The following is a 15,284-nucleotide window of genomic DNA, read 5'->3' as shown; positions in this document are numbered from 1 at the left end:
TTAAAATTGCATGCTCTTTCTGAATTACAAAAGAAAAAAATTGGGTACAGTGTCCCTTTAAATTTGACTAGACTATCCCTTTAAATTCTGAGATTGCATGCTGCCTCGCCCTAAGTCTGGGAACCTTGTCCACCCACATTTTAACAAAACGGGTCCCAACTGTAAAAATAAATATTCCACTCTATATACAACAACTTACTTTCCTCCTTTTTGTGTGGCAGTGGTCTGTAAATTAACTCCGCTTCCTGCTCGGCGCATTGCAACTTGTACACCCTGAGGACCTGAATGCTCGTTTCGACTGAGAACCTGTAATATAAACAATAACACGGTTTATGAGTTCGTCTACATAACTATGGGTAATGGAGCAAGACAGATTTGACTATAGAAGCAGCTCCATTGTACGTCAATCATATTACTATAAAAAGTACATTATCGGTAAATACATTGTGTGTCAAGTAAGATGTGCCCATGACCTATACAGACGATCATGTATGCTGGTAATGCCTTAAGTCTAATATTAGCTTTCATGCAGAAATAAAGAACTGTGCTTTGCAGTAGATTTGTGCATTCGTGCACCTTGTGTGCTAATGAAAGCGGAGGCCCACAAGCCTCATTCAGCTCTTTTCAGAGCAAGATTTAATCTTGTGAAAGTGCAACACAAGGAGATCTGTGCAAATCCAGATCTCAGTATGCGGCACTTTCACAAGATTAAATCCAGCTCCGCAAAGAACCGAATGTGACTTGAGGCCGCCTTCTTACGCTTTTCTTAGCTCACAAATGCACATATCTACTTTGCAACAAGATGTGTAAAAACATGAGAAACACTAAAATAGTTGTCGCTATGATAACTGATTATGATTAATGGAAATATTCCAGTGCTACCAGTTTATATTAAAGTGATGGTAAAATCCTAGCATTTCAAAAAACGCTTTCACTAGAAATAAAGGTCACCTTAATCCATCAAGCGGCTCGGACGGTCCACGGCACTACTCATTTTTTCAATGAGGCAATATTTCCACCTCTTAGCCAATAGCCGTGCGAACCAATCGGTATTATGCTGTAGGCACACACAGTTATTGGCTAAGTTGTGGAAGCATCACATTATTAAAAAAAAAAAGATCAGTGCCGTGGGCAGCCAGAGCCCTTAGCTTAGCACTGAAGCCGGGTGAAATAAATGCACCTTTTCATAGTTTTTTAACTGATGAATAAAGGTGGCCTTTATTTTAAAGTAACCGTAAATCCTAGCATTTTTTGAAGCGCTAGGATTTACCATCACGTTAAGCTTAAATTTAACGGGGAAAAAGTGCGAGGAAAGGAAGACATTATATAGTATGTTCTTAAAACTATCTATTGTTTGAAAATGTAAATACAATAAAATATAGCAGATGTTTATTAAGGAGTTTTTCTTTACCAAAAGTTAAAAACATAACATACTAAAATAATCTATACTCTTAAACCGGCAATTTTTATCTTTGATAAGAGGCAACAACTTAAACAGTGATTTTGGGAAAATTATTTGTGCCAATGAATCTGTTCTTGAGTGTGACTGCACTCTGCTTGCAAAAGAATTGTATTACCCAGACACATTTACATTAAGAGCTAACAACGCTGCTGGTATAATATTTAATTTAGCAAATAGAAGCGTTATAATATAAAGTGTTCTTTCTCGTAAGCTAAATCATTTTTCCATATGCTAAAGGCAAATAAATGACAAAATGATACTGATTTTCACATATCACCTTTCCCGTAACAGAGAAACCAGTAAATACAAAGTTGACATCTTCCCCTTTGGTACAAATATCATTCACTCCATCCACATGAAGTGGGACACTTGTTGGCTCTGCAAAAAAAAAAGTTTAGATGATTATTGTTACTACTACTACTACTAAAACGTGAAAATGACATTAGGCTGAGCTGTGTATAGACTAAAATAGTAAAGGGTACAAAAGTTTAAAACATTTTATTTTCAATTCAAATCCTTTGTTTAAACAAGCAAAGTGCAAATTAGTAAACACCTAGTTAAAGCTGACCACCCAGTATGGTCTTGAATAATCTCTACTAGAGAATGGCCAGCGATTTGTAAATCTCTTACTGGCCATATTCTTCTCAGGTGGCGCAATAAAGTATACACCCAAGTAAAATAAGATCTCTGTGTCTGGAAAGCCTTACCTAAATACTTAGACATTTATCTTTTAGCACATAAAGTTAACTGGTTGTTACCACTTAACTGAAAATATCCAAAACCTTTACGTGTGTGTGTGTGTGTGTACACACATATATATATATATATATATATATATATACATACACATACACACACACACATATACACAAATGTATTCAAACACATTACATATTAATATATATTATAATAAAATCATATACAACACTATGGCGACTGATAATAGATGCAAGCTCTCTGCTAATTACAGCGACAAATTAGATCTTTAAAGTAAGTCAGCAAATGATTCCTGTTACGCTAACACTATGCACACAGCTATTAGCACGTTTTTGCAGTGTCTGTGGTCCCCTGAGATGCCATCATTATATTTAACTAATACAAATAGGAGAAACTTGGGAATGTAAAATACACACACACACAAAGCATAAGGGAGCTGAAGGCAGAAATTACTACTTACCAAAACTCCACCCTAGGGGAGGCTCTATCTTAAGAACAAAATCCCCCTGAAACAATAAAAGCATGTAGTCAAATACTGCTAGGTTTTCTGCTGGTGTTACAGTGGGAAACTATAGATTTTATTACAAGGGACATTAAGCCAAAAGGTAATTCCCCATAACATGTTTCAGTAAGCATAATAAATCAACTTTGCAATGTACTATATATGTATATATCTAAATACAAATCCTACTGTCTGGCTCCTAAACTTTGTTCCGATGTAGACAAATTAGTCCTGGTAGGAAAGGAATAAATACAATTAAAACAAAAAGTGTCTGCAGTGTAGGATCCCCTTACCCTCCTACCTCCCTGATCCCTCCCAAACAGCTATCTAAACCTCCCCCTCCAAATGGTGTCTGCCATCTTAGGTAGTGGTAGATTGCCAGTACCCAGTTTACAGATTTATTATGATATATTTTTTTATTTTTTTTATTTATTAACTATTTTATATATTTATCTGTAGGTGTCACTATCTAACAATCAGGCATCTACCTTTATATGGAACTGGAGTCCCGATCATGCTCCGGTTCCATATGCAGACAGATGCTTGCAGCTCAAAGACAGCATCTCTCGGCTGTCTTTGAGCTGCAAGCGGTATGCGGTACAATGGGCAAAATACCGCACAACGTATATTTACGTCCTTTTGGGTAAATGGGTTAAAAAGATGACCCATTTAACACAATCATCCATATCCCCAAATTCTGTTTAGAGCCAAAAATCTATCTAAGCCATATTTAAATTTATCTAAAGGTATTGGCATTCCATTCCACAATTTTATTGCTCTTACATTGTAAAGATTTTTACGTTGCTGGGAGATTAAATCTCCTTTTGTCACAAAAAAATCCTTGGAATAAACAGAGCTTCCACCATATGTATATGGGCATTGAATATATTTATATAAAGTAATTATAGCGCCTTCTTTCTAGGAAAAATAGACCCAGTTTGGCTAACCCCTCCTCAAATTCAAATTCTCCATTCCCCTTATTAGTTTTGTGGCCCTTCTCAGAACTTTGCAATGTCTTTTTTTGAGATTGTTCCCAAGAACTGCACTCTCAATACTCAAGGTGAGGTCTTACTAGGGATTTAAATAGTGACAGAATTGTGCTGTCCTCCCTTGCTAGTATCTTATTGGCTTTAGAAGCCGCTGCTCTGCATTGTGCACCAATTTTTAACTCACAAATCCCTATTCCCATTTAAATAACAGGTTGCTGCTCATTTTTACTTCCAAAATGTAGAAACTTACATTTTCCAGTATTAAATCTCATTTTCCATTTACCTGCCCATTCTTACAATTTTTGTAAATCAAGTTCATCCTCCACTAACCTAATGACCTAACGCAATTTTGTATCATCAACAAAAATATAGATGTTACTATTTAATCCTTGCTTCAAGTCATTAATAAAAATATTTAAAAGAACAGAGCCCAGTACTGAGCCCTAGGGGACTCTAATCCCTTTGTCTAATCTGAGTATGATCCGTTTACTACTACTCATTGCTCCCTGTCCTTTATCCATTTATTTATCCATGAGCGAACATTTTAAGCTATTTAAAGTCCCTTAATTTTGTACAATAATCTCATGTGGCACTTTATCAAAAGCCTTTGCAAAACCCAAGTATATCACATCAACTGATTCCCTTTACCTATTGCTCATTTCAAATTCAGACTAAGAGCTATTTCATTGTGCACCTTTTGATTAGGCCAGGGCTCGACAAATACAGGAGCCAGTGATCCACTGGCTCCTAGAATTTTATATCCGGCTCCTAACCTTTTTGGTTATTCTCCATAGATATATATAATGAAGTGCACCATAGGCAATACAGACTTAAGGGAACCTTAGCTGCAGGAACGGATTTATTTGCCTCTTAACCACCTCAGGAGTGGCGAGATAATTCACCCCGACACTCCAGCATTGCACTAGAAAGCTCTTGTGCAATGTTACATTTCACCACACAATGCAGCATCACAAGTGGCGATTGCAGGTGAACAGGTTCTCTACTTGCAAACCTCTGCACCTACATTTGAGATAAATTCTGCCCTATGCATATATAAAAATTACTATTGTTCCTTTAAAGTGAATGTCAATTTTTATGAATCAGTGCCCGGTTTTTATAAAAAACTATTAAAAACAGGGACACTTTCATTCATGAAAGTTTACATTGCACCGGATTTTACAAATACTTACCTTCTTCTCCTGAAACACCAGATCGCCAATCGCCCGCTTCTTCATGCTGTGCTAACACAGCAATGACGAAACCGGCTTCCTCCAATCACGGTGTGGCCTTACCAGATGAACGTTCCTTGGGGGGGGGAAGCCGTGATTGGAAAGACACGATTTCGTCATTGCTGACAAAGTACAGAGGAGCTGCAGGCATGGGATCGGCGATCCAGTGTTTCAGGAGAAGGCATTTGTAAAATCTGGTGCAATGTAAGCTTTCATGAATTAAAGTGCCACTGTTTTTAATCGTTTTTTTTTTATTTTTTAAAACCGGGCACCGATTCGTGCAAGTTGACATTCACTTTAACATTGTACATGCTTCAAAGGATTCCGCTTTTATTTACTATATTAGTGAAAAGAATGTAATGCCTCTGGAAATCAAGGGCTTAATACAGGTGTGCCAATACTTCTATAATGCTGTCAATCTGAAATAATCAAAAAGTTTGCATGATCTGGGAGATTTTAATTACATGGCACTTTTATCACTTACAAAGATTATATTGTATAAATATTGCACTGAAAAAGTGTCAAATAGGGTTTTCTGACCATATTTAAAGGCACCCTAGACACCCTTTAATAACAAGACATTTCTGATGTTTTGCTACAGAAAAATGTATTAGCCCGTTGTAAACATTTGAAGAAAAAAAAATGTAAAAAATAATAATGATCACCTTGTTTGCAGCAACAGTTTTTCAACAGCCAAATTCCACTCACCATTTGCTTTAATCGGAGGAGCTAATTTGGATTTCAAGTGGACAAGGCTAGCCACTGTAATTTTGTTAGAAAAACCTGCATTTTTCTGCAGTTTAACCGTTAACAGGGTAAGTAGCAAGTAGGGTTAACATTGAAAGGTTTGCAGTATGCATTTCCAGTTGAGACTTAGAAAACCTACATTTTTCATAGTTAAAACACATGGAAAGGGGGCAAAATAAATAATTATAGTATATTGCAATGTTGTTTCATACCACATAATTAAAACACTTATATTACAATCTCAATGCTATACTGACCCTCACACTATAAATCGACTAAGTGGTAATGTTAATATTGAAACTACCTATCGTAGACACTCACCTTATCATAAAGGGGAATCATGAAGTATCCATTGTTAGGTGCACAGTCTGTCTGATATTTTAGCGTGCCTTGCTTCGTATATAATTTAATCTTTAAAATAAAAATAAAAACAGATACCTTTTGAAAATGCATTCTTTATTAAAGGGATAAAAAGGTCACCATTGAAACGTGCATTGGTGCATTTCAATTTTAAATAGAAGCATTTTTGCAATATACTTCTACTATCAAAAATGCTTCTAGTAAAAGACATCAGCAGCATATGCACATACACATATGCCATAAGGGTCTGTGCACCAGTGTTCAAACACCAGACCTTCTCAGAGCCATCAGTGGCTTGTATGACACAAAGTATTCACAGACACAATACATGCCGTTACCAGCAACCTGAGCTTGAATACTCGTCCACAGAGCACACTTGAAAAATAAACTCTAGTCACTGAATGATGTCCAGTGATATTTTAGCAATTTATTTTAAGGATAGTAAACCCCAAAATTTTCTTTTATGATTCAGATAGAACATGCAATTTTAAACAACTTTCCAATTTAATTCTATTATCAAATTTTCTTCAATCTCTTGTTATTCATTGCTTAAGGGACATCATTGCGCTTCTTAGAGGAAGCTGAAAATATCTATTTAGCCAATCACAAGCGACAAATGTGTGCAGGCACCAATTAGCAGCAGCTCCCACTAGTGTATGATATGTGCTTATTCATTTTTTAACAAGGGATACTAAGAGAACAAAGCACATTTGAAAATAGAAGTGAATTTAAAAAGTGTCTTAAAATGACATGCTCTATCTGAATCATGCAAGTTTAATTTGGTCTTTCCTATCCCTTTAAGGATTAAATCTACTCTCACTAGGATTTAAAAATGTGTCACTCTTTTTTAACAATAAAATAGTAACTAATGTATAACTCCAAGTGAGTGCATCCACCTATTATTGCTTTTCGGAAGGATGCCTTCCTTTCTCAAGTCTGAAGCAACACAATAAAAAAAGTTATCTACTCAATGCAATACTATTGTTATTTTGATATCTAAATCTCTGGAATAACACGGCTTCTCCAATATAGATACAAGCAGTCTGACACAGACAGGGACACACTGCTCCACATATATTACATGCAGACAGGGACATGCCCTTCATCACAATACATGTTACATACAGATAAGAGCCCACCATCACATACACGTTACATACAGATAAGAGCCCACCATCACATACACGTTACATACAGATAAGAGCCCACCATCACATACACGTTACATACAGATAAGAGCCCACCATCACATACACGTTACATACAGATAAGAGCCCACCATCACATACACGTTACATACAGATAAGAGCCCACCATCACATACACGTTACATACAGATAAGAGCCCACCATCACATACACGTTACATACAGATAAGAGCCCACCATCACATACACGTTACATACAGATAAGAGCCCACCATCACATACACGTTACATACAGATAAGAGCCCACCATCACATACACGTTACATACAGATATGAGCCCACCATCACATACACGTTACATACAGATAAGAGCCCACCATCACATACACGTTACATACAGATAAGAGCCCACCATCACATACACGTTACATACAGATAAGAGCCCACCATCACATACACGTTACATACAGATAAGAGCCCACCATCACATACACGTTACATACAGATAAGAGCCCACCATCACATACACGTTACATACAGATAAGAGCCCACCATCACATACACGTTACATACAGATAAGAGCCCACCATCACATACATCTTACATACAGATGGGAGCCCACCATCACATACATCTTACATACAGATGGGAGCCCACCATCACATACATCTTACATACAGATGGGAGCCCACCATCACATACATCTTACATACAGATGGGAGCCCACCATCACATACATCTTACATACAGATGGGAGCCCACCATCACATACATCTTACATACAGATGGGAGCCCACCATCACATACATCTTGCATACAGATGGGAGCCCACCATCACATACATCTTACATACAGATGGGAGCCCACCATCGCATACATCTTACATACAGATGGGAGCCCACCATCGCATACATCTTACATACAGATGGGAGCCCACCATCGCATACATCTTACATACAGATGGGAGCCCACCATCGCATACATCTTACATACAGATGGGAGCCCACCATCGCATACATCTTACATACAGATGGGAGCCCACCATCGCATACATCTTACATACAGATGGGAGCCCACCATCGCATACATCTTACATACAGATGGGAGCCCACCATCGCATACATCTTACATACAGATGGGAGCCCACCATCGCATACATCTTACATACAGATGGGAGCCCACCATCGCATACATCTTACATACAGATGGGAGCCCACCATCGCATACATCTTACATACAGATGGGAGCCCACCATCGCATACATCTTACATACAGATGGGAGCCCACCATCGCATACATCTTACATACAGATGGGAGCCCCCCATCGCATACATCTTACATACAGATGGGAGCCCCCCATCGCATACATCTTACATACAGATGGGAGCCCCCCATCGCATACATCTTACATACAGATGGGAGCCCCCCATCGCATACATCTTACATACAGATGGGAGCCCCCCATCGCATACATCTTACATACAGATGGGAGCCCCCCATCGCATACATCTTACATACAGATGGGAGCCCCCCATCGCATACATCTTACATACAGATGGGAGCCCCCCATCGCATACATCTTACATACAGATGGGAGCCCACCATCGCATACATCTTACATACAGATGGGAGCCCACCATCGCATACATCTTACATACAGATGGGAGCCCACCATCGCATACATCTTACATACAGATGGGAGCCCACCATCGCATACATCTTACATACAGATGGGAGCCCACCATCGCATACATCTTACATACAGATGGGAGCCCACCATCGCATACATCTTACATACAGATGGGAGCCCACCATCACATACATCTTACATACAGATGGGAGCCCACCATCACATACATCTTACATACAGATGGGAGCCCACCATCACATACATCTTACATACAGATGGGAGCCCACCATCACATACATCTTACATACAGATGGGAGCCCACCATCACATACATCTTACATACAGATGGGAGCCCACCATCACATACATCTTACATACAGATGGGAGCCCACCATCACATACATCTTACATACAGATGGGAGCCCACCATCGCATACATCTTACATACAGATGGGAGCCCACCATCGCATACATCTTACATACAGATGGGAGCCCACCATCGCATACATCTTACATACAGATGGGAGCCCACCATCGCATACATCTTACATACAGATGGGAGCCCATCGCATACATCTTACATACAGATGGGAGCCCCCCATCGCATACATCTTACATACAGATGGGAGCCCCCCATCGCATACATCTTACATACAGATGGGAGCCCCCCATCGCATACATCTTACATACAGATGGGAGCCCACCATCACATACATCTTACATACAGATGGGAGCCCACCATCACATACATCTTACATACAGATGGGAGCCCACCATCACATACATCTTACATACAGATGGGAGCCCACCATCACATACATCTTACATACAGATGGGAGCCCACCATCACATACATCTTACATACAGATGGGAGCCCACCATCACATACATCTTACATACAGATGGGAGCCCACCATCACATACATCTTACATACAGATGGGAGCCCACCATCACATACATCTTACATACAGATGGGAGCCCACCATCACATACATCTTACATACAGATGGGAGCCCACCATCACATACATCTTACATACAGATGGGAGCCCACCATCACATACATCTTACATACAGATGGGAGCCCACCATCACATACATCTTACATACAGATGGGAGCCCACCATCACATACATCTTACATACAGATGGGAGCCCACCATCACAAACATCTTACATACAGATAGGAGCCCACCATCAAATACATCTAATATACAGATGAGACCACCACCACATACATCTTACATTCAGATGTGAGCCCACCATTTTGCACATTACGTACAGATAGGTACACTATCAAATATATATAGATTTGTTTACACTTTATAGCAAACAAGTAAGTGCACACTATACACTTTAGGTAGGCTGTTTCAGGGACTGCTGCATTACAATTAGTGACAGGCCATTAGCAGTAAGTGTGAGGGGCAGAGTTCAGTGTTGCAAAGAATGAATGGGAGGCCGAGGCCCAGTGCTGCCCCAGAGTCCTGAGATGACACATAGTGCTGTCCGGGTCAACCCGCCGTTAACCTTTTGACAAGGGTCAGTTTTAAGATTCAGGCCCTTCAGCCTCCCCCAAGTCAGCTGTCCCCAGCCGTCACCCACCTCAATAAGCGAGTAGTTGATGTCCACGTCAGATTTCACAAACCCTCCGCAACCCACGACAATATCGTCCGCCCCATGCACCCCGACAAAACAGAGAGCGCACAGCGCTACCCATAACACACAGCCCTGCATCCTCAACACGCCGACCTCCGACTTCTGCTGACACACACTCAAGGTGTCAACCTTTACTGAAACTGCGCATGCGCAGCAGCACTGCACGCTAAACCCGAGCTGCTTCTTAGTGTTGCCATAGAGATTCAACCATAGAGACCGGAGCAATTACTATTTCCTGCAGTGCTGCCACCTATAGGGGAAGATTACTAATTACAATTAAAATATATGTAGCATACTGTACCTATTTATTATCTGTCAGTCTTTCCAAGTAATTACTTAAAAAGAAAAAAAAAATAGTATATCAAAGATACCTAGTAAGCTGAACCATGCAGTACTCACACACCTGAGAGCATTCACACTGCCAGGAGCTTAGTCCACAGAAAAATGTAAATATAGCAATGCAGAATGCTATTTAAAAGCATCAAAATATTGTTGAAAGTCAAAATTAAATTGTCATGGTTCAGAAAGACCATGCAATATTAAGAGAGTTTTCTGTTTACTTCTAGTATCAAATGTATACTTTTTCTTTTTGTATCCTTTGTTGAAAAGCATACCTAGGTCCATTGGTAATTGGTGGCTACACACATATGCCTCTTGTTATTGGTTCACCAGAAGTGTTCAGCTAGCTCCCAGTACTGCATTGCTGCTCTGAAGCTGACTTTAACTATATGTTTAACACCCTTTGCAGGGGTTATATGCCAGCAACAGTACAGTAAAACATAATTTATGTAAGAACTTACCTGATAAATTCATTTCTTTCATATTAGCAAGAGTCCATGAGCTAGTGACGTATGGGATATACATTCCTACCAGGAGGGGCAAAGTTTCCCAAACCTTAAAATGCCTATAAATACACCCCTCACCACACCCACAATTCAGTTTAACGAATAGCCAAGAAGTGGGGTGATAAGAAAGGAGCGAAAGCATCAAAAATAAGGAATTGGAATAATTGTGCTTTATACAAAAAAATTATAACCACCACAAAAAAGGGTGGGTCTCATGGACTCTTGCTAATATGAAAGAAATGAATTTATCAGGTAAGTTCTTACATAAATTATGTTTTCTTTCATGTAATTAGCAAGAGTCCATGAGCTAGTGACGTATGGGATAGCAGATACCCAAGATGTGGAACTTCCACGCAAGAGTCACTAGAGAGGGAGGGATAAAATAAAGACAGCCAATTCCGCTGAAAAATTAATCCACAACCCAAATCAAATGTTTCAATTTTTATAATGAAAAAAACTGAAATTATAAGCAGAAGAATCACACTGAAACAGCTGCCTGAAGTACTATTCTACCAAAAACTGCTTCTAAAGAAGAGAAAACATCAAAATGGTAGAATTTAGTAAAAGTATGCAAAGAAGACCAAGTCGTTGCTTTGCAAATCTGATCAACAGAAGCTTCATTCTTAAAAGCCCAGGAAGTAGAAACTGACCTAGTAGAATGAGCCGTAAACCTCTGAGGCGGGGATTAACCCAACTCCAAATAAGCATGATGAATCAAAAGCTTTAACCAAGATGCCAAAGAAATGGCAGAAGCCTTCTGACCTTTCCTAAAACCAGAAAAGATAACAAATAGACTAGAAGTCTGTCTGAAATCTGAATAGCTTCAACATAATATTTCAAAACTCTTAACACATCCAAAGAATGTAAGAATCTTACCAAATAATTCTTAGGATTAGGACACAATGAAAAGACAATAATTCCTCCACTAATGTTGTTAGAATTCACAACTTTAGATGAAAATAGAAATGAGGACAGCAAAAACCACCTTATCCTGATGAAAAATCAGAACAAGGAGATTCACAAGAAAGAACAGATAATTCAAAAACTGTTCTAGCTGAAGAGATGTCTAAAAAGAACAATACTTTCCATGAAAGTAATTAATGTCCAAAGAAAGCATATGCTCAAACAGAAGAGCCTGTAAAGCCTTCAGAATCAAATTAAGTCTCCAAAGAGGAGAAATTGGCTTAATGACAGGCTTGCTACAAACCAAAGCCTGAACAAAACAATGAATATCAGAAAGATTGAGCAATTCTTACTGTGAAACAGCACAGGAAAAGCAGATATTTGTCCTTTCAAGGAACTTGCAGACAAAAACCTTATAAAGAAACTAAAAAATCCTAGGAATTGTAAAGGAATGCCAAGAGAAATCATAAGAAGAGCATCATGAGATGTAAATCTTCCAAACTCGATAATAAATCCTACTAGACACAGAATTACGAGCCTGCAACATAGTATTAATTACTGAGTCAGAGAAACTTCTATGACTAAGTACTAAGCGTTAAATTTTCATACCATCAAATTAATAATTTGAATTCCTGATGAAAAAAACGAATGTTAAGATATAAGGTCTGGCCTTAATGGAAGTAACCAAGATTGGCAACTGAACATCCGAACAAGAACCATATACCAAAACCTGTGTGGCCATGCTAGAGCCACCAGCCACACCAAAGATTGATCTCTGATGATTTTGAAAATCACTCTTAAAAGAAGAACCAGAGATGAAAAAATATAGGCAGATTGAAAATTCCAAGGAAGTGTCAATGCATACACTACTTCCGCCTGAGGATCCCTTGACCTGAATAGGCCCCTGGGAAGTTCCTTGTTAAGATGAGATGCCAACAGATCTATTTCTGGAAGCCCTCACATCTGAAAAATTTAAAAACATATCTGGGTAAAAGGACCATTCTCCCGGATGTAAAGCTTGATTAACAGAGATAATCCGCTTCCCAATTGTCTATACCTGGGAAAAAGACCACAGAAATTAGATAGGAGCTGAATTTAGCCCAAGCAAATATCCGAGATACTTCTGTCACAGCCTAAGAACTGATAGTCCCACCCTGATGATTGACATACGCCACAGTTGTGACATTGTCTGTCTGAAAAAACAATAAACGTCTCTTCTTCAAAAAGAAACCAAACTGAAGAACTCTGAGAATGCACGGAGTTCCAAAAATATGAAATGGTAATCTCGCCTCCTGAGATTTCCAAACCCCTTGTGCTGACAGAGATCCTCAGACAGCCTCCCAACCTAAAAGACTCGCATCTGTAGAGATCCTGGTCCAGGTTGAAAGAACCGAAGAGACCTGTAGAACTAAATGATGGTGATCTTAACCACCGAATCAAAGATATTTAAACATTAGGATTCAAAGATATAAAAAGTGATATCCTAGAATCCCTGCACCATTATTCAGCATAAGAAACTGGAAAAGTTTCCTAAATGAGCAAAGGGAATCGAATCCAATGCTGCAGCCATGAAACCTAAAACTTCCATGCATATATAGCAACTTGAAGGAAATAATAGAGACTGAAAGTTCCGACAAACGGAACCCAATAAACTTGTCACTTGTCTGTTTAGAGACAAAAACATTGACACAATTTATCTGGAAACCTAAAAAAGGTGACCCATGTGTGAGGAATCAATGAGCTTTTGATAAAAAGATCCTCTAACCATGTCTTGAAGAAACAACAAAGTGAATCGTATGAGATTCCACAGAATGAAAAGACTGAGCCAGTACCACAATACCATCCAAATAAGGAATACTGAGAACCTTGAAAAGATTCTTAGAGCTGTCGCTAGACCAGAAGGAAAAGCAACAAATTGGTAATGCTTGTCAAAAAAAGAGAATCTCAGAAAATAAAAATAATCTGAATGAAAACAGAAAATGAAGATATGCATCTATTGCATCTAATGTAAACAAAAAATGCCATCACTGACCAAAAAAGGCAGACAAGACCATATAAACACCATTCTAAAAGATGGTACATTTATATGACAATTCAAAAAGATTTTCTATCTTTGGAACAATGAATAGTCTTGAATAAAACCCCAAAACCCAGTTCCTAGAAATGGAACTGGAATAAATACCCCAGAAGACTCCAGGTCTGAGCAGCGGCTGAGCCCCAACGGGTGACCAGCCGCGCTTCACCAGTACCCAAAACATATAGGTCTGAAACACACTTCAGGAAAGTGTTAGTCTTACTGAAATAGCTGGAATACGATAGAGAAAAAAGACTTCTCACAGATGGTTTTACTCTGAATCCTATTCTGTACCCAAAGTCTAAGAAGTTTGGACCAAATAGAACTAAACAAATTTCAAAAAAGTCTTAACCTGCCCCTTACCAGCCAAGCTGGAAAAAGAACCGCACCTACATGCAAATTTGGGGAGCTGACTTTTAAAAGGCTTAATTGAATGAAGAAAAAAACTTTCAATTATAAACATGTTACTTGGGGAAGAATTCAGGACTCCATTCCTTAGTAAGAACAGAAAACTAATATAAGCTTAAAGTTTTAGTCTTAGAACTCAATCTTGAAGCCCATAGTAACAGTTAAAGAATTGAATCCAATTATGAACCAAATAATTGATTATCTTGGAAAAAAAGAAATATGGATTTTAGAAATCAAATTAGCATTCCAAGATTGAAATCACAAAGTTAGTCTAGCTAAAATAGCTAAAGACATAGATTAAACCTCATTTGCGAAAATATTTAATAAAATGACAACACAAATTAAATTATTAGCATGTTAATTAAGTTAAAGGACCAGTCAACATACTGGACTTGCACAATCAACAAATGCAAGAAAACAAGACAATGCAATAGCACTTAGTCTGAACTTCAAATGAGTAGTAGATTTTGTCCTTTTAACAATGCTAAACAAATCATAATCCGATACTTGATCTTAAAGTATCCAACCAAAAAGATGAAGCAATTGCAACATCAGCCAAATAAATTACAGGTCTAAGAAAAGTACCTGAAAACAATTTTCCTTAAATAAGATACGA

At 38.5% G+C, this 15,284-nt stretch overlaps 1 protein-coding gene across 1 annotated transcript in view; it reads right to left on the bottom strand.

Moving 5' to 3' along the window:
• The window catches only part of LOC128642240 (nodal modulator 3), a 122,944-nt gene extending 112,383 nt beyond the window's left edge, over positions 1 to 10,561 (bottom strand). Inside the window, exons 1-5 of the mRNA XM_053694938.1 lie at positions 10,385 to 10,561; positions 5,968 to 6,057; positions 2,640 to 2,685; positions 1,740 to 1,840; positions 200 to 306 (exon numbers count right to left, since the gene is read on the bottom strand). Of these exons, the coding sequence (XP_053550913.1) occupies positions 200 to 306; positions 1,740 to 1,840; positions 2,640 to 2,685; positions 5,968 to 6,057; positions 10,385 to 10,516 (476 nt within the window). The 5' untranslated portion in view covers positions 10,517 to 10,561. The remainder of the gene's footprint in view (positions 1 to 199; positions 307 to 1,739; positions 1,841 to 2,639; positions 2,686 to 5,967; positions 6,058 to 10,384) is intronic.
• Positions 10,562 to 15,284: the final 4,723 nt, after the last annotated feature.

The sequence above is a fragment of the Bombina bombina genome, chromosome 11 (genome assembly GCF_027579735.1).
Source record: "Bombina bombina isolate aBomBom1 chromosome 11, aBomBom1.pri, whole genome shotgun sequence".
Taxonomy (NCBI): Eukaryota; Metazoa; Chordata; class Amphibia; order Anura; family Bombinatoridae; genus Bombina; species Bombina bombina.
Note: the sequence above shows the minus strand (reverse complement) of the source record. Positions and strands in the feature narration are given on the sequence as shown.